We start from the raw sequence: 18042 nt of genomic DNA on the forward strand, positions 1-18042 counted from the left end.
TGTTACGCCTCATGACATGCAGGATGAAAATCAGCCAATTTTGGAAATGGATCTAACAAACTCGTGTTTGGATTGTAATTTTATGAAGTTTTTGTAAAAATCATGCTGTAGTGATTTAATATATGTAAAATAAAAAAATAATTAAAAAATATATTTACGTAGAAATTTTTTTGGTGGGAAATCCCTTTCCGAACAGGGGTCACTGTCCATGAGAAATTGTGAACATAGCAGTTCTAGAAGAAGGAGCCGTGAACAAGTTGGATTCTCTTGTTAGTAATGAGATCCTAAATTTCCGTGTTAATTTGGCAACCGTGTAGATTTCAATTGAATTCTAGAAGGGTTGGTAATTTCGATCTTCATTGGTTCAATATCTGACGCGAAGGTACGTAACCATCGTTTTCCTTTCAGCTCTCGTTTAATCACTAATTGGAGCACTAAAAACATTTATAGCAGCAAAATGGTCAAAAAGTGCTTAACTAACAAGCAGGCTAATAAATAAGCAACTGAAACTTTTGTACAATAAAGAGGCAGGCATATTCAACCGGGTGGTTCGTGGGTGGTATATGCAGCAAAATGGTCAAAAGTGCTTGACTAACAAGCAGGCTAATAAATAAGCAACTGAAACCTTTGTACAATAAAGAGGCAGGCATATTCTTTTTTTCCGGACACAGAAATAAACACACACACACACACACACACTTAATTAGACTAAGCACGAGAGTTAACAGATAAACCGGCCTGATAAACAAGCAATCTAAGAGGTAGGCATATTCAACGGGGTGGTTTGTGGGTGGTAGATGCAGCCTTTATTGGTACTGATAAGTGACTAATTTATGTAATAATTATATGACTTTTTATATTATTTTTAGTCACTTTGGGTATATTATTGGAAGAAAATGAATCATTTTGGCTATAAATGGTAAAAAATGCTTTTAAGTAATTAAATAAGGTTTTTATCATTTTTTACTTGGATTTTGTGTATTTTGACAGTTTTGACACATTTTCATATTTTGGCTATAACTTGAGTTACAATAATCGGATTGAGATGATTCTTAAACCAATTTGAAGATAAGAGATAGATCTACAACTTTGGTGAAGACATCTGAATCCAGTTTGAAGGTTTTCCAGGTCAAAAAGCCGAATTACAGTAGCCAATTTCATTTGGTCGAAATTCGATTTTTTAACTTGTACGTATTTGTAAAAAGCCCGTCAGGTGCACTCTTACGCGACAAAACACTCGTATTACTCCCTTTGTCGCAATATTAGGTGAAATTATATCTCGATCCAGATTAAATATATGGTAAACTTAGTAATTGATATTTGACCAATATTAGAGTAAAATTTTGAAAGTCCAAGTTAATCATTATGTCCATCTAAATTGGTATTAGATGAATTTACGTGTGTACCTTTTGAATTTAAAATACTTCCTTATTAAAGTGAATTCAAAAAAGTAAATACTCCCTTACATGTGTCCACGACAGCTCAAGGAGGGGGAGGGGAGAGCAATGTTGTTAAACTTGGATTGGATAGTGACTCAACTAAATTACTGGATTAGGAGTCAATTGGTCGGATCGATCAGACCATTCGCAAAAATTCATTGACGTTAGCATGATGTCATAATTTTTTTATATTTTTATAAGTTTCAGAAATATTGAAATTAAATTCTTGGTTATATTCGGCCAATCATACAAAATGTTCCAAAAATAATAGACTTGTAATCAAATATACACCTAATAATTATATATAAAAATGTAAATTCATGATTAAAATATGTCCATTTTTCAAAATTATTTGAAAAATTAAATTAAAACAAATTAATGTAAGTTGGAATCACTAATACTAAATTGATAAGATGATAGGAATGAAATATTTTGAATTAGAGATCATTCAGAAAAGTGAGTGATTTTGGTATTTACACTAAGTGGGTGGCGTTTTCATACTGCCATTAATAAATGAAAATATTACAATTTAAATAACTCAAATTATATTCGAGAAAAATAAGAAATAAAAGTTTGAGAATTGGGTCAACCAGTTGAATCCGATAATTGGTTCAGCCGATTTTGACTGTTTTGATTGATTTTTGACCAAAGTGATTTTGTACTTTGGAGAAAGCTCGCGACGAAACGAACTGAGTTGCGAACAGGCGCCCGAGCTGATCAAAAGAGCGAATTGACCTTGAAGGTAGTTTCTGGAACCACTGACGCGCTCTTTGTTCCAAGAACATCGGGAAGGTCTTGCATCTGATCGCATCGATAGTTGTTTGTAGGCGATTTATGTCAAGAATGCGAACAGGTGATTCTCTGGATCCGTGGTTGCATCATAGGATTTCATGGTCAGCATTTTGAGTTTAGCGAGCAGCGGGTAGTCCTCAATGTTTGGCACAAAGGGGGAGGCAGTATATTTGTCTGCCTCCAGATCTAGCAAAAGATCCAGTTCGTCCTGTATCTGGTACTCGTGTCGTTTCTCTTTGGAGAGGACTTCCTCCATGGGAACCCCCGGAAGCGTTCAGGGTGTTCTGTTCTGGAGTTCCTGTGAGAGGGTTCCAGAATTTCGATCTGTTCATGCTTGAACTCCTTCCTTGCCCGCTTTTGCCGGGGGTTGGGGTTTCCCGTTCGAGATTCTGATTGTTTAATTCCACCCGTTTTTCACGCCTTGGGCTCCTGGTCCTAATGGTCTCCGGTCTGCCCTTTGAGATAGTTCATGATGGCTTCGAAAGTAGGCATGTTGTCCGCCACAGTTTGTACCAGCTGTTCGGACGGGATACGCGAGAACTCCGGGCCCTCATCCTTCGGAGTTGGGTCTTGACAGGGATTTTAGGGGTCATTCCGCTCGTTCCCCTTGAATCCGTCAACGTTCCTCTAAGATATAATTTTCGACATATTTTCACAAGAGAAGAATTACGGTTCTCACAGACGGCGCCAATTGATGCGACTGCCGAGAACGTGATCTGAACTGAGTTGCGGCGGGTTGAGCGAACTGCAGAGGAGTAGACTGGCGCGTAAGCGAGGTGTGCGAACTGCCCTGCAAAGAGAAGTGAACGGCGAGACTGGTTCTCCGGTGCAATTCCGACGATCAAGTCAGTGAGAGCTTTTTCAGAGTAATAGTATATAGTACTTTTACTGGCGTACCTTACTTTGCTTTATGGGGGTATATTTATAGGTTTCAGGGTAGTAGTTTTCTTATAGGAAACGGAGTCTTATTAGAGAGGGATTCCTCTTAGGGCTCCATTGGGTGACTCCGAAGAGTTCGGGGGGTGCGGCCCATCAAGCCCATCCGGTAGGAGTGGCAGTGACCCTACGCGAACTGACTACCACCCTGTCCAAGCTAATCCGACCGAGCTGATATGTCAACTTGCCCGAACTAACGCGTGGCCGTGGTGGATTGGCTCCATCACATGTTACTATAGTATTGTATATGAAAAACTTGTTCAAAAAAATGAAAAATGGGAATCTAAACAGTTTGTCAAATGTTTTGAAATACAAGGGAAAAGTATGCCCTGTTCCTGAGTGGGACTAGATCATCGAGTAGCTCGCGTTTTCTTAAAGTGCAAAGTACTCTAATGGAGGACAAAGGAACGTTGATGCCTCTTCATTTCTTTGTATTGCAATCGTTTTTTTCATAAGATTATATGTAATTCATAAGTATGGAATTAATATAACAATTTATCAATTATAAATTACTTACATTTTGTGGGATAATTACTAGCATAAATTACAAATAACCACATTCGGTGGGAAATAACAAACATAAAATTAGACTAAATTCACAACTTCTGGTACTTTAATCCAAAATGTCTGTCTCTTGGGGCTTCAATCTTGTTTCCTAGACAAGGTTTCATCTATTGAAAATTTTGTTAGAATCCGAGTCAATAAGATTAAAGATATCCCAAACTTGGTGGAGCATAATACTAGGTTAGAATTTTTCACCATTATCGATCCAATTAATGTCGAAATCCATATAACTATCCATCCAAGAGTGTAAATGAATTTATCATTTCTTTCTTGCTGTTCGGTACTTAATAGGATTTTGAGTAGGATTGAAACAAAATACTGAAGTATTTACAACGTCAGTCAAATAACAATTTGGCACCAGCTACAACATAGGAAAAGAAATTCTAGCTAATCATTATAGAAAGAGTTATTAAAATTGCCTATACTGCGGTACAAGATTGCAAAATTTGATGCCTTCTATTGTATGGGTTGATTGAATATTCTTGTTTAACAGTTCACAACATTGGTCAGAATTTAAGGAGAAGGGACCTCTTCATCGTTTCGTTTAGTTCTGAACGTATGTTTCATTTCAGGTTGAAAACTCTTCTCATGTTCCGATGCCAGGGGCGAGACTTTTAAGCTGCCTGAGTAGTTTTTCTGCAACTTCGACGTAAGGATTCCAATTCCATTTTGTATCTTTGGTTGAAAAGTAACCGAGTCAAATCTTTCTTCTTGTCCATGATGGGTGATGTGCCAGAGAATGCTACTCTTTCTTCTTCCTGATGCAACTTATACCGAATTTTCGTCTGCTGATGTTTGTGCTCTAAGGAAAGTTATTCCTGCTCTTGAGTCAATTTAGATGCCCCAGACCACCGAAAGCCAACTCTAATTATGTAGAGTGGCAAAATAATGAATGCAGGCTGGCGGGTTTTTGGCTTTATAGTTGTTGGGACAAAACTAGCTGGTATGGAAGGATTGGGAAGGTATTTGCTCTGTCAAGTCTCATGTAAATATGCCGAGTCCATTTCATATACTCTCATAGGCACCTCAACTTCATTGCGAAAACAGGACAAACTTATTCCGATAGCACATAGCACACACTTAAAGTTCAGTAGGATCTAGTTACAGCATTATTACGAATATGGTAGCTATTACTAGAAAGAGAGTTAAATAGATGTTGAATAATTCAACACCAAATTAGATGCAATCCAGCTATTCTTGAATTACGTCTCCAGGTTCAAGAGGTCACGAAACTTTACTTTCTTAAATCTCATCTTCATTCATGTCAAATGTCAGCCAAATCTCATTTACTCGGTTCTCAAACTCGAAAGGAGAGTTGTATTGTGCGACAATATACAAAGTTGTGTTCTCTCCTGCATGGCTTTTGTCAATGGCATCTGACCAAATGGTTCCAGCAATGCTGTTATACAAGGATGCAGCTTCCTTACCAACATCTTCATCAGCCACAAATCCGCTGAACTGCCTTACTGCTACATGGGTTTGCCCCCATCTTTGCACATGGAGCCCTTTAGCAGGCGGCGTGTTAGCTTGGTTCTCCTTTGGAACAAAGAAACTCACCACAAAAGATGATGCACAGAATGGTCCATCACTAGGTTTGACTTCTGTAATCACTGGACCTGTCATTTCTATTTGCTGCTGATATTCATTCTTGCCTTGAATGTAGTCAAATAGCCTGCAAAATGGAGCACTAAAAACATTTATAGCAGCAAAATGGTCAAAAAGTGCTTAACTAACAAGCAGGCTAATAAATAAGCAACTGAAACTTTTGTACAATAAAGAGGCAGGCATATTCAACCGGGTGGTTCGTGGGTGGTATATGCAGCAAAATGGTCAAAAGTGCTTGACTAACAAGCAGGCTAATAAATAAGCAACTGAAACCTTTGTACAATAAAGAGGCAGGCATATTCTTTTTTTCCGGACACAGAAATAAACACACACACACACACACACACTTAATTAGACTAAGCACGAGAGTTAACAGATAAACCGGCCTGATAAACAAGCAATCTAAGAGGTAGGCATATTCAACGGGGTGGTTTGTGGGTGGTAGATGCAGCCTTTATTGGTACTGATAAGTGACTAATTTATGTAATAATTATATGACTTTTTATATTATTTTTAGTCACTTTGGGTATATTATTGGAAGAAAATGAATCATTTTGGCTATAAATGGTAAAAAATGCTTTTAAGTAATTAAATAAGGTTTTTATCATTTTTTACTTGGATTTTGTGTATTTTGACAGTTTTGACACATTTTCATATTTTGGCTATAACTTGAGTTACAATAATCGGATTGAGATGATTCTTAAACCAATTTGAAGATAAGAGATAGATCTACAACTTTGGTGAAGACATCTGAATCCAGTTTGAAGGTTTTCCAGGTCAAAAAGCCGAATTACAGTAGCCAATTTCATTTGGTCGAAATTCGATTTTTTAACTTGTACGTATTTGTAAAAAGCCCGTCAGGTGCACTCTTACGCGACAAAACACTCGTATTACTCCCTTTGTCGCAATATTAGGTGAAATTATATCTCGATCCAGATTAAATATATGGTAAACTTAGTAATTGATATTTGACCAATATTAGAGTAAAATTTTGAAAGTCCAAGTTAATCATTATGTCCATCTAAATTGGTATTAGATGAATTTACGTGTGTACCTTTTGAATTTAAAATACTTCCTTATTAAAGTGAATTCAAAAAAGTAAATACTCCCTTACATGTGTCCACGACAGCTCAAGGAGGGGGAGGGGAGAGCAATGTTGTTAAACTTGGATTGGATAGTGACTCAACTAAATTACTGGATTAGGAGTCAATTGGTCGGATCGATCAGACCATTCGCAAAAATTCATTGACGTTAGCATGATGTCATAATTTTTTTATATTTTTATAAGTTTCAGAAATATTGAAATTAAATTCTTGGTTATATTCGGCCAATCATACAAAATGTTCCAAAAATAATAGACTTGTAATCAAATATACACCTAATAATTATATATAAAAATGTAAATTCATGATTAAAATATGTCCATTTTTCAAAATTATTTGAAAAATTAAATTAAAACAAATTAATGTAAGTTGGAATCACTAATACTAAATTGATAAGATGATAGGAATGAAATATTTTGAATTAGAGATCATTCAGAAAAGTGAGTGATTTTGGTATTTACACTAAGTGGGTGGCGTTTTCATACTGCCATTAATAAATGAAAATATTACAATTTAAATAACTCAAATTATATTCGAGAAAAATAAGAAATAAAAGTTTGAGAATTGGGTCAACCAGTTGAATCCGATAATTGGTTCAGCCGATTTTGACTGTTTTGATTGATTTTTGACCAAAGTGATTTTGTACTTTGGAGAAAGCTCGCGACGAAACGAACTGAGTTGCGAACAGGCGCCCGAGCTGATCAAAAGAGCGAATTGACCTTGAAGGTAGTTTCTGGAACCACTGACGCGCTCTTTGTTCCAAGAACATCGGGAAGGTCTTGCATCTGATCGCATCGATAGTTGTTTGTAGGCGATTTATGTCAAGAATGCGAACAGGTGATTCTCTGGATCCGTGGTTGCATCATAGGATTTCATGGTCAGCATTTTGAGTTTAGCGAGCAGCGGGTAGTCCTCAATGTTTGGCACAAAGGGGGAGGCAGTATATTTGTCTGCCTCCAGATCTAGCAAAAGATCCAGTTCGTCCTGTATCTGGTACTCGTGTCGTTTCTCTTTGGAGAGGACTTCCTCCATGGGAACCCCCGGAAGCGTTCAGGGTGTTCTGTTCTGGAGTTCCTGTGAGAGGGTTCCAGAATTTCGATCTGTTCATGCTTGAACTCCTTCCTTGCCCGCTTTTGCCGGGGGTTGGGGTTTCCCGTTCGAGATTCTGATTGTTTAATTCCACCCGTTTTTCACGCCTTGGGCTCCTGGTCCTAATGGTCTCCGGTCTGCCCTTTGAGATAGTTCATGATGGCTTCGAAAGTAGGCATGTTGTCCGCCACAGTTTGTACCAGCTGTTCGGACGGGATACGCGAGAACTCCGGGCCCTCATCCTTCGGAGTTGGGTCTTGACAGGGATTTTAGGGGTCATTCCGCTCGTTCCCCTTGAATCCGTCAACGTTCCTCTAAGATATAATTTTCGACATATTTTCACAAGAGAAGAATTACGGTTCTCACAGACGGCGCCAATTGATGCGACTGCCGAGAACGTGATCTGAACTGAGTTGCGGCGGGTTGAGCGAACTGCAGAGGAGTAGACTGGCGCGTAAGCGAGGTGTGCGAACTGCCCTGCAAAGAGAAGTGAACGGCGAGACTGGTTCTCCGGTGCAATTCCGACGATCAAGTCAGTGAGAGCTTTTTCAGAGTAATAGTATATAGTACTTTTACTGGCGTACCTTACTTTGCTTTATGGGGGTATATTTATAGGTTTCAGGGTAGTAGTTTTCTTATAGGAAACGGAGTCTTATTAGAGAGGGATTCCTCTTAGGGCTCCATTGGGTGACTCCGAAGAGTTCGGGGGGTGCGGCCCATCAAGCCCATCCGGTAGGAGTGGCAGTGACCCTACGCGAACTGACTACCACCCTGTCCAAGCTAATCCGACCGAGCTGATATGTCAACTTGCCCGAACTAACGCGTGGCCGTGGTGGATTGGCTCCATCACATGTTACTATAGTATTGTATATGAAAAACTTGTTCAAAAAAATGAAAAATGGGAATCTAAACAGTTTGTCAAATGTTTTGAAATACAAGGGAAAAGTATGCCCTGTTCCTGAGTGGGACTAGATCATCGAGTAGCTCGCGTTTTCTTAAAGTGCAAAGTACTCTAATGGAGGACAAAGGAACGTTGATGCCTCTTCATTTCTTTGTATTGCAATCGTTTTTTTCATAAGATTATATGTAATTCATAAGTATGGAATTAATATAACAATTTATCAATTATAAATTACTTACATTTTGTGGGATAATTACTAGCATAAATTACAAATAACCACATTCGGTGGGAAATAACAAACATAAAATTAGACTAAATTCACAACTTCTGGTACTTTAATCCAAAATGTCTGTCTCTTGGGGCTTCAATCTTGTTTCCTAGACAAGGTTTCATCTATTGAAAATTTTGTTAGAATCCGAGTCAATAAGATTAAAGATATCCCAAACTTGGTGGAGCATAATACTAGGTTAGAATTTTTCACCATTATCGATCCAATTAATGTCGAAATCCATATAACTATCCATCCAAGAGTGTAAATGAATTTATCATTTCTTTCTTGCTGTTCGGTACTTAATAGGATTTTGAGTAGGATTGAAACAAAATACTGAAGTATTTACAACGTCAGTCAAATAACAATTTGGCACCAGCTACAACATAGGAAAAGAAATTCTAGCTAATCATTATAGAAAGAGTTATTAAAATTGCCTATACTGCGGTACAAGATTGCAAAATTTGATGCCTTCTATTGTATGGGTTGATTGAATATTCTTGTTTAACAGTTCACAACATTGGTCAGAATTTAAGGAGAAGGGACCTCTTCATCGTTTCGTTTAGTTCTGAACGTATGTTTCATTTCAGGTTGAAAACTCTTCTCATGTTCCGATGCCAGGGGCGAGACTTTTAAGCTGCCTGAGTAGTTTTTCTGCAACTTCGACGTAAGGATTCCAATTCCATTTTGTATCTTTGGTTGAAAAGTAACCGAGTCAAATCTTTCTTCTTGTCCATGATGGGTGATGTGCCAGAGAATGCTACTCTTTCTTCTTCCTGATGCAACTTATACCGAATTTTCGTCTGCTGATGTTTGTGCTCTAAGGAAAGTTATTCCTGCTCTTGAGTCAATTTAGATGCCCCAGACCACCGAAAGCCAACTCTAATTATGTAGAGTGGCAAAATAATGAATGCAGGCTGGCGGGTTTTTGGCTTTATAGTTGTTGGGACAAAACTAGCTGGTATGGAAGGATTGGGAAGGTATTTGCTCTGTCAAGTCTCATGTAAATATGCCGAGTCCATTTCATATACTCTCATAGGCACCTCAACTTCATTGCGAAAACAGGACAAACTTATTCCGATAGCACATAGCACACACTTAAAGTTCAGTAGGATCTAGTTACAGCATTATTACGAATATGGTAGCTATTACTAGAAAGAGAGTTAAATAGATGTTGAATAATTCAACACCAAATTAGATGCAATCCAGCTATTCTTGAATTACGTCTCCAGGTTCAAGAGGTCACGAAACTTTACTTTCTTAAATCTCATCTTCATTCATGTCAAATGTCAGCCAAATCTCATTTACTCGGTTCTCAAACTCGAAAGGAGAGTTGTATTGTGCGACAATATACAAAGTTGTGTTCTCTCCTGCATGGCTTTTGTCAATGGCATCTGACCAAATGGTTCCAGCAATGCTGTTATACAAGGATGCAGCTTCCTTACCAACATCTTCATCAGCCACAAATCCGCTGAACTGCCTTACTGCTACATGGGTTTGCCCCCATCTTTGCACATGGAGCCCTTTAGCAGGCGGCGTGTTAGCTTGGTTCTCCTTTGGAACAAAGAAACTCACCACAAAAGATGATGCACAGAATGGTCCATCACTAGGTTTGACTTCTGTAATCACTGGACCTGTCATTTCTATTTGCTGCTGATATTCATTCTTGCCTTGAATGTAGTCAAATAGCCTGCAAAATGGAGCACTAAAAACATTTATAGCAGCAAAATGGTCAAAAAGTGCTTAACTAACAAGCAGGCTAATAAATAAGCAACTGAAACTTTTGTACAATAAAGAGGCAGGCATATTCAACCGGGTGGTTCGTGGGTGGTATATGCAGCAAAATGGTCAAAAGTGCTTGACTAACAAGCAGGCTAATAAATAAGCAACTGAAACCTTTGTACAATAAAGAGGCAGGCATATTCTTTTTTTCCGGACACAGAAATAAACACACACACACACACACACACTTAATTAGACTAAGCACGAGAGTTAACAGATAAACCGGCCTGATAAACAAGCAATCTAAGAGGTAGGCATATTCAACGGGGTGGTTTGTGGGTGGTAGATGCAGCCTTTATTGGTACTGATAAGTGACTAATTTATGTAATAATTATATGACTTTTTATATTATTTTTAGTCACTTTGGGTATATTATTGGAAGAAAATGAATCATTTTGGCTATAAATGGTAAAAAATGCTTTTAAGTAATTAAATAAGGTTTTTATCATTTTTTACTTGGATTTTGTGTATTTTGACAGTTTTGACACATTTTCATATTTTGGCTATAACTTGAGTTACAATAATCGGATTGAGATGATTCTTAAACCAATTTGAAGATAAGAGATAGATCTACAACTTTGGTGAAGACATCTGAATCCAGTTTGAAGGTTTTCCAGGTCAAAAAGCCGAATTACAGTAGCCAATTTCATTTGGTCGAAATTCGATTTTTTAACTTGTACGTATTTGTAAAAAGCCCGTCAGGTGCACTCTTACGCGACAAAACACTCGTATTACTCCCTTTGTCGCAATATTAGGTGAAATTATATCTCGATCCAGATTAAATATATGGTAAACTTAGTAATTGATATTTGACCAATATTAGAGTAAAATTTTGAAAGTCCAAGTTAATCATTATGTCCATCTAAATTGGTATTAGATGAATTTACGTGTGTACCTTTTGAATTTAAAATACTTCCTTATTAAAGTGAATTCAAAAAAGTAAATACTCCCTTACATGTGTCCACGACAGCTCAAGGAGGGGGAGGGGAGAGCAATGTTGTTAAACTTGGATTGGATAGTGACTCAACTAAATTACTGGATTAGGAGTCAATTGGTCGGATCGATCAGACCATTCGCAAAAATTCATTGACGTTAGCATGATGTCATAATTTTTTTATATTTTTATAAGTTTCAGAAATATTGAAATTAAATTCTTGGTTATATTCGGCCAATCATACAAAATGTTCCAAAAATAATAGACTTGTAATCAAATATACACCTAATAATTATATATAAAAATGTAAATTCATGATTAAAATATGTCCATTTTTCAAAATTATTTGAAAAATTAAATTAAAACAAATTAATGTAAGTTGGAATCACTAATACTAAATTGATAAGATGATAGGAATGAAATATTTTGAATTAGAGATCATTCAGAAAAGTGAGTGATTTTGGTATTTACACTAAGTGGGTGGCGTTTTCATACTGCCATTAATAAATGAAAATATTACAATTTAAATAACTCAAATTATATTCGAGAAAAATAAGAAATAAAAGTTTGAGAATTGGGTCAACCAGTTGAATCCGATAATTGGTTCAGCCGATTTTGACTGTTTTGATTGATTTTTGACCAAAGTGATTTTGTACTTTGGAGAAAGCTCGCGACGAAACGAACTGAGTTGCGAACAGGCGCCCGAGCTGATCAAAAGAGCGAATTGACCTTGAAGGTAGTTTCTGGAACCACTGACGCGCTCTTTGTTCCAAGAACATCGGGAAGGTCTTGCATCTGATCGCATCGATAGTTGTTTGTAGGCGATTTATGTCAAGAATGCGAACAGGTGATTCTCTGGATCCGTGGTTGCATCATAGGATTTCATGGTCAGCATTTTGAGTTTAGCGAGCAGCGGGTAGTCCTCAATGTTTGGCACAAAGGGGGAGGCAGTATATTTGTCTGCCTCCAGATCTAGCAAAAGATCCAGTTCGTCCTGTATCTGGTACTCGTGTCGTTTCTCTTTGGAGAGGACTTCCTCCATGGGAACCCCCGGAAGCGTTCAGGGTGTTCTGTTCTGGAGTTCCTGTGAGAGGGTTCCAGAATTTCGATCTGTTCATGCTTGAACTCCTTCCTTGCCCGCTTTTGCCGGGGGTTGGGGTTTCCCGTTCGAGATTCTGATTGTTTAATTCCACCCGTTTTTCACGCCTTGGGCTCCTGGTCCTAATGGTCTCCGGTCTGCCCTTTGAGATAGTTCATGATGGCTTCGAAAGTAGGCATGTTGTCCGCCACAGTTTGTACCAGCTGTTCGGACGGGATACGCGAGAACTCCGGGCCCTCATCCTTCGGAGTTGGGTCTTGACAGGGATTTTAGGGGTCATTCCGCTCGTTCCCCTTGAATCCGTCAACGTTCCTCTAAGATATAATTTTCGACATATTTTCACAAGAGAAGAATTACGGTTCTCACAGACGGCGCCAATTGATGCGACTGCCGAGAACGTGATCTGAACTGAGTTGCGGCGGGTTGAGCGAACTGCAGAGGAGTAGACTGGCGCGTAAGCGAGGTGTGCGAACTGCCCTGCAAAGAGAAGTGAACGGCGAGACTGGTTCTCCGGTGCAATTCCGACGATCAAGTCAGTGAGAGCTTTTTCAGAGTAATAGTATATAGTACTTTTACTGGCGTACCTTACTTTGCTTTATGGGGGTATATTTATAGGTTTCAGGGTAGTAGTTTTCTTATAGGAAACGGAGTCTTATTAGAGAGGGATTCCTCTTAGGGCTCCATTGGGTGACTCCGAAGAGTTCGGGGGGTGCGGCCCATCAAGCCCATCCGGTAGGAGTGGCAGTGACCCTACGCGAACTGACTACCACCCTGTCCAAGCTAATCCGACCGAGCTGATATGTCAACTTGCCCGAACTAACGCGTGGCCGTGGTGGATTGGCTCCATCACATGTTACTATAGTATTGTATATGAAAAACTTGTTCAAAAAAATGAAAAATGGGAATCTAAACAGTTTGTCAAATGTTTTGAAATACAAGGGAAAAGTATGCCCTGTTCCTGAGTGGGACTAGATCATCGAGTAGCTCGCGTTTTCTTAAAGTGCAAAGTACTCTAATGGAGGACAAAGGAACGTTGATGCCTCTTCATTTCTTTGTATTGCAATCGTTTTTTTCATAAGATTATATGTAATTCATAAGTATGGAATTAATATAACAATTTATCAATTATAAATTACTTACATTTTGTGGGATAATTACTAGCATAAATTACAAATAACCACATTCGGTGGGAAATAACAAACATAAAATTAGACTAAATTCACAACTTCTGGTACTTTAATCCAAAATGTCTGTCTCTTGGGGCTTCAATCTTGTTTCCTAGACAAGGTTTCATCTATTGAAAATTTTGTTAGAATCCGAGTCAATAAGATTAAAGATATCCCAAACTTGGTGGAGCATAATACTAGGTTAGAATTTTTCACCATTATCGATCCAATTAATGTCGAAATCCATATAACTATCCATCCAAGAGTGTAAATGAATTTATCATTTCTTTCTTGCTGTTCGGTACTTAATAGGATTTTGAGTAGGATTGAAACAAAATACTGAAGTATTTACAACGTCAGTCAAATAACAATTTGGCACCAGCTACAACATAGGAAAAGAAATTCTAGCTAATCATTATAGAAAGAGTTATTAAAATTGCCTATACTGCGGTACAAGATTGCAAAATTTGATGCCTTCTATTGTATGGGTTGATTGAATATTCTTGTTTAACAGTTCACAACATTGGTCAGAATTTAAGGAGAAGGGACCTCTTCATCGTTTCGTTTAGTTCTGAACGTATGTTTCATTTCAGGTTGAAAACTCTTCTCATGTTCCGATGCCAGGGGCGAGACTTTTAAGCTGCCTGAGTAGTTTTTCTGCAACTTCGACGTAAGGATTCCAATTCCATTTTGTATCTTTGGTTGAAAAGTAACCGAGTCAAATCTTTCTTCTTGTCCATGATGGGTGATGTGCCAGAGAATGCTACTCTTTCTTCTTCCTGATGCAACTTATACCGAATTTTCGTCTGCTGATGTTTGTGCTCTAAGGAAAGTTATTCCTGCTCTTGAGTCAATTTAGATGCCCCAGACCACCGAAAGCCAACTCTAATTATGTAGAGTGGCAAAATAATGAATGCAGGCTGGCGGGTTTTTGGCTTTATAGTTGTTGGGACAAAACTAGCTGGTATGGAAGGATTGGGAAGGTATTTGCTCTGTCAAGTCTCATGTAAATATGCCGAGTCCATTTCATATACTCTCATAGGCACCTCAACTTCATTGCGAAAACAGGACAAACTTATTCCGATAGCACATAGCACACACTTAAAGTTCAGTAGGATCTAGTTACAGCATTATTACGAATATGGTAGCTATTACTAGAAAGAGAGTTAAATAGATGTTGAATAATTCAACACCAAATTAGATGCAATCCAGCTATTCTTGAATTACGTCTCCAGGTTCAAGAGGTCACGAAACTTTACTTTCTTAAATCTCATCTTCATTCATGTCAAATGTCAGCCAAATCTCATTTACTCGGTTCTCAAACTCGAAAGGAGAGTTGTATTGTGCGACAATATACAAAGTTGTGTTCTCTCCTGCATGGCTTTTGTCAATGGCATCTGACCAAATGGTTCCAGCAATGCTGTTATACAAGGATGCAGCTTCCTTACCAACATCTTCATCAGCCACAAATCCGCTGAACTGCCTTACTGCTACATGGGTTTGCCCCCATCTTTGCACATGGAGCCCTTTAGCAGGCGGCGTGTTAGCTTGGTTCTCCTTTGGAACAAAGAAACTCACCACAAAAGATGATGCACAGAATGGTCCATCACTAGGTTTGACTTCTGTAATCACTGGACCTGTCATTTCTATTTGCTGCTGATATTCATTCTTGCCTTGAATGTAGTCAAATAGCCTGCAAGTTTGGAAGGGAAGAAGGTTTACCATGGACCTGTATTTAACAAAATCACCAACTCTAGGTAGGGAATTTCTAGTGATAACATGGGGGAGGATCACAAATATTCAAACACCAATAGATCTGTAACATTTCAGATTTAGGATGAATCAGCAAACAAAATTAATGTCTCAGTGACCACAAAGACTTTCCTACTTAACCTGAATAAGCACTATACCTCCAACAGGTTTGAACAATGTCCAAAAACCAAGGGCCACACATGAAGGAACCCCTATCTTTGAAGAGGATTTGTGGTATGTCAAGCCCCCGAAAGGTTCTTCAACATGCCTCGAACTAAACTAGATGTTTAACTACTACATGATCGCAATAAAACTTATGAATCATAATCCCTTGTTTGCTTTGAAATATCATGAATTGGCAGGGGAAGATGGATATGCCCAGTGAATTATGCAGACTCACCTTATTGTTTACAATTAGAGTAGCAGTTGCAAACTGATAAGCTAATGCTGTCAGTTCTAAGAAGTAACAACCCTGGGTAGCTTTTAGACTGCTTAAATCATTAATTTTAGTTCAATCTTTGCTTTACTATGAACTTGTGGCCAAAAATTTCCCTTTGGCTAACTTAAACAGATTATTTTTCCCCCTTTAACATTTAGGTTCTTAAACAGAAAACTCTAAACTGATTTAGTACTCCAAAGGCGAAAAAAAAAAACACCAAAGAGAATATGGTTGTTGCAATATATCTCCATTCTTTTGATTCATTGAAGGGCATAAGGAGTACAGACTTGAGGAGACTATCATTTGTCAATAGAGAAGAATTCCCAAATACCTTTTCAATCAAACCGTGTCAACGTTCTTACTTAGGATCATTACAATTTTTTAGGACAAAAGATGGAGAGCTATGAAATGATACTAATCATAATTTGAGCTAGAGAATACTAAATGTGATAGTATCCTGATATAAACTAAACAAATATCAGCCAGACAAAGGCTTAATTTTTATAAGAAGAATAAGAAAGACTCTGTGAAGTTGCGAAATGGTCGTTCTACTTAACCAGAGTGACAAAAATGGGGAACAGACGACGAAATCTAAACTGTGACAAGGGAAAAAATTATAGTATTGCTATCATTAAGGAGACATAAGCAAAATTTCGCAAATAAGTGAGAAACTCTAGCGATTTGATGAAATGGAAATGGAAACATCCAAGATAGGAAAATGATACCAGAATACAGCAAACTTACTGCAAGAAACCAGTTCTAGTCGCACCCACAAACGAAATATCATCAATGGGAGAGGTTGACATCCACACAGGCGAATTGTACCGTCGAATTTCGAACCCATTTCCCGAATGAATCACATCAAAACTCGGACACTCTATCCGATTGCATGTAGGAGGAAACACACCAACATGCCCACTTGAACTTCCTTTCAAGGTGCCCAAATTTGATCCAATTGAGAGGAGACTCCATAGAAATGAGACCTTGAATAGATCAAGAAAACTAGCCATGCCTACTACTCCAGTGTGATAGGTTGTCTTGGTTTAAGCAAATAATGGGGTAGCGAACAAATTAATAAAGGGGTAGTACTAGATTTTCAGTGAGAACAGACGAAGTTACAGAAGCTGATTCTGGGATTTTGCATTGGTCGTGTGTTTGATTAAGAGGTGCAAGTGCTGACACGTGGCTGAAGCATTATCAGAATCTGTGAAGAATATTGTTCTGTATGTGCCATTGGCGAAATAGACAAAAGATTGATAAGGATAAGAAACGTAAGTCATGTTTAAGATTTTAGTTCGTAGTGGAATAATGAGGAAGAAGACGATGATGAATTGAGAAAGCTGCAGGCCCCGTTCCTGATAGAAACTTAATGGTGCAGAACTGATATTGGCTTGAAACGCGATAGAAAATTAATGGTGCCCAATCGATATTGGCTTGAAACGTGAGTGTAGGGATACATTTGACTCAAGTGGACTACTCGAGCTCCATTCAAGCTAAAGTAACTGAGCTCCAGGTTTTAGAAAGTCGAGCCTGAGTTTAATTAGGCCTAATGAAATCTAATCAAGTTCAATTGAACCTATTCGAATCTAATTGAACTCATTTAATAAAAATTAATATTTTAGATATAATTTAAAAAAATATATATAATTGATATTTCACAATAATATATATATATATATATGTGTGTATATATCAACTCAATTAATTTCTCGTCAGGTTTTTGAGTACAAGAATTTGGAGTTCAAACTCGACATATGAGCTCGTGTAGCTTGAATCTCTGCACCCCCAAATTGCTGCGCGAGAGGGGATAATAAGAAGAAGTTCCACCATAATTCATCATAGTGATTTGGGATTGGGCCAAATGAGATCCGTTGAAGTGGACTTCCAGCAAGCCTCCTGCCAACGTCAGCTCCATTGATGAATACAGACTATGATTCAATTGGGTAACTGATTGGGCATAGACCAAATAAGAGTACTCCTGCATATTTGCTGCATAAACGAATCGAAGTTACTGATTCATGAGTTTGAATGTGGGCTTGTGGCCTAGTTTCCAAGCCGGGGTAAGATAAAGTTTGACAGATGGAAGAAACTTCTTGATTGGTTTATTCACTAAGTACCGTTCACTGCATGGCAGTAATTTGATTGTCACTGCTAGTTGCAATACATGCTCCTT

At 38.1% G+C, this 18042-nt stretch overlaps 3 protein-coding genes across 3 annotated transcripts; all 3 read right to left on the bottom strand.

The window, feature by feature from the left end:
* Window positions 1–4973: 4973 nt before the first annotated feature.
* Window positions 4974–7471, bottom strand: LOC140007382 (uncharacterized). Its single transcript, XM_072050135.1, has 2 exons — window positions 7275–7471; window positions 4974–5403 (listed from the first exon to the last, which is right to left on the bottom strand). Exons 1-2 carry the CDS (start codon window positions 7469–7471, stop codon window positions 4974–4976), a joined length of 627 nt encoding a protein of 208 aa, XP_071906236.1.
* A 2486-nt stretch (window positions 7472–9957) lies between these two features.
* LOC113691017 (uncharacterized) lies at window positions 9958–12455 on the bottom strand. The gene is made up of 2 exons (XM_027209183.2): window positions 12259–12455; window positions 9958–10387 (listed from the first exon to the last, which is right to left on the bottom strand). Exons 1-2 carry the CDS (start codon window positions 12453–12455, stop codon window positions 9958–9960), a joined length of 627 nt encoding a protein of 208 aa, XP_027064984.2.
* Window positions 12456–14730: 2275 nt separating this feature from the next.
* LOC113691023 (uncharacterized) lies at window positions 14731–17240 on the bottom strand. The gene is made up of 2 exons (XM_027209191.2): window positions 16614–17240; window positions 14731–15371 (listed from the first exon to the last, which is right to left on the bottom strand). The coding sequence occupies exons 1-2, from the start codon at window positions 16877–16879 to the stop codon at window positions 14942–14944; spliced, it is 696 nt and encodes a 231-aa protein (XP_027064992.1). The 5' UTR covers window positions 16880–17240; the 3' UTR covers window positions 14731–14941.
* Window positions 17241–18042: the final 802 nt, after the last annotated feature.

Source organism: Coffea arabica, chromosome 5c, assembly GCF_036785885.1.
Source record: "Coffea arabica cultivar ET-39 chromosome 5c, Coffea Arabica ET-39 HiFi, whole genome shotgun sequence".
Classification (NCBI taxonomy): Eukaryota; Viridiplantae; Streptophyta; class Magnoliopsida; order Gentianales; family Rubiaceae; genus Coffea; species Coffea arabica.

Excerpts from the sequence above, each read along its gene's own strand:
- LOC113691017 (XM_027209183.2), bottom strand. The coding sequence starts at position 12,455 with ATGGAGGAAGTCCTCTCCAAAGAGAAACGACACGAGTACCAGATACAG. Across the intron at positions 10,388-12,258 it reads ACGGATCCAGAGAATCACCT|GCTATTTGACTACATTCAAG; the intron begins GTTCGCATTCTT and ends TCCATTTTGCAG.
- LOC113691023 (XM_027209191.2), bottom strand. The coding sequence starts at position 16,879 with ATGGCTAGTTTTCTTGATCTATTCAAGGTCTCATTTCTATGGAGTCTC. Across the intron at positions 15,372-16,613 it reads ACTAGAACTGGTTTCTTGCA|GCTATTTGACTACATTCAAG; the intron begins GTAAGTTTGCTG and ends CCAAACTTGCAG.
- LOC140007382 (XM_072050135.1), bottom strand. The coding sequence starts at position 7,471 with ATGGAGGAAGTCCTCTCCAAAGAGAAACGACACGAGTACCAGATACAG. Across the intron at positions 5,404-7,274 it reads ACGGATCCAGAGAATCACCT|GCTATTTGACTACATTCAAG; the intron begins GTTCGCATTCTT and ends TCCATTTTGCAG.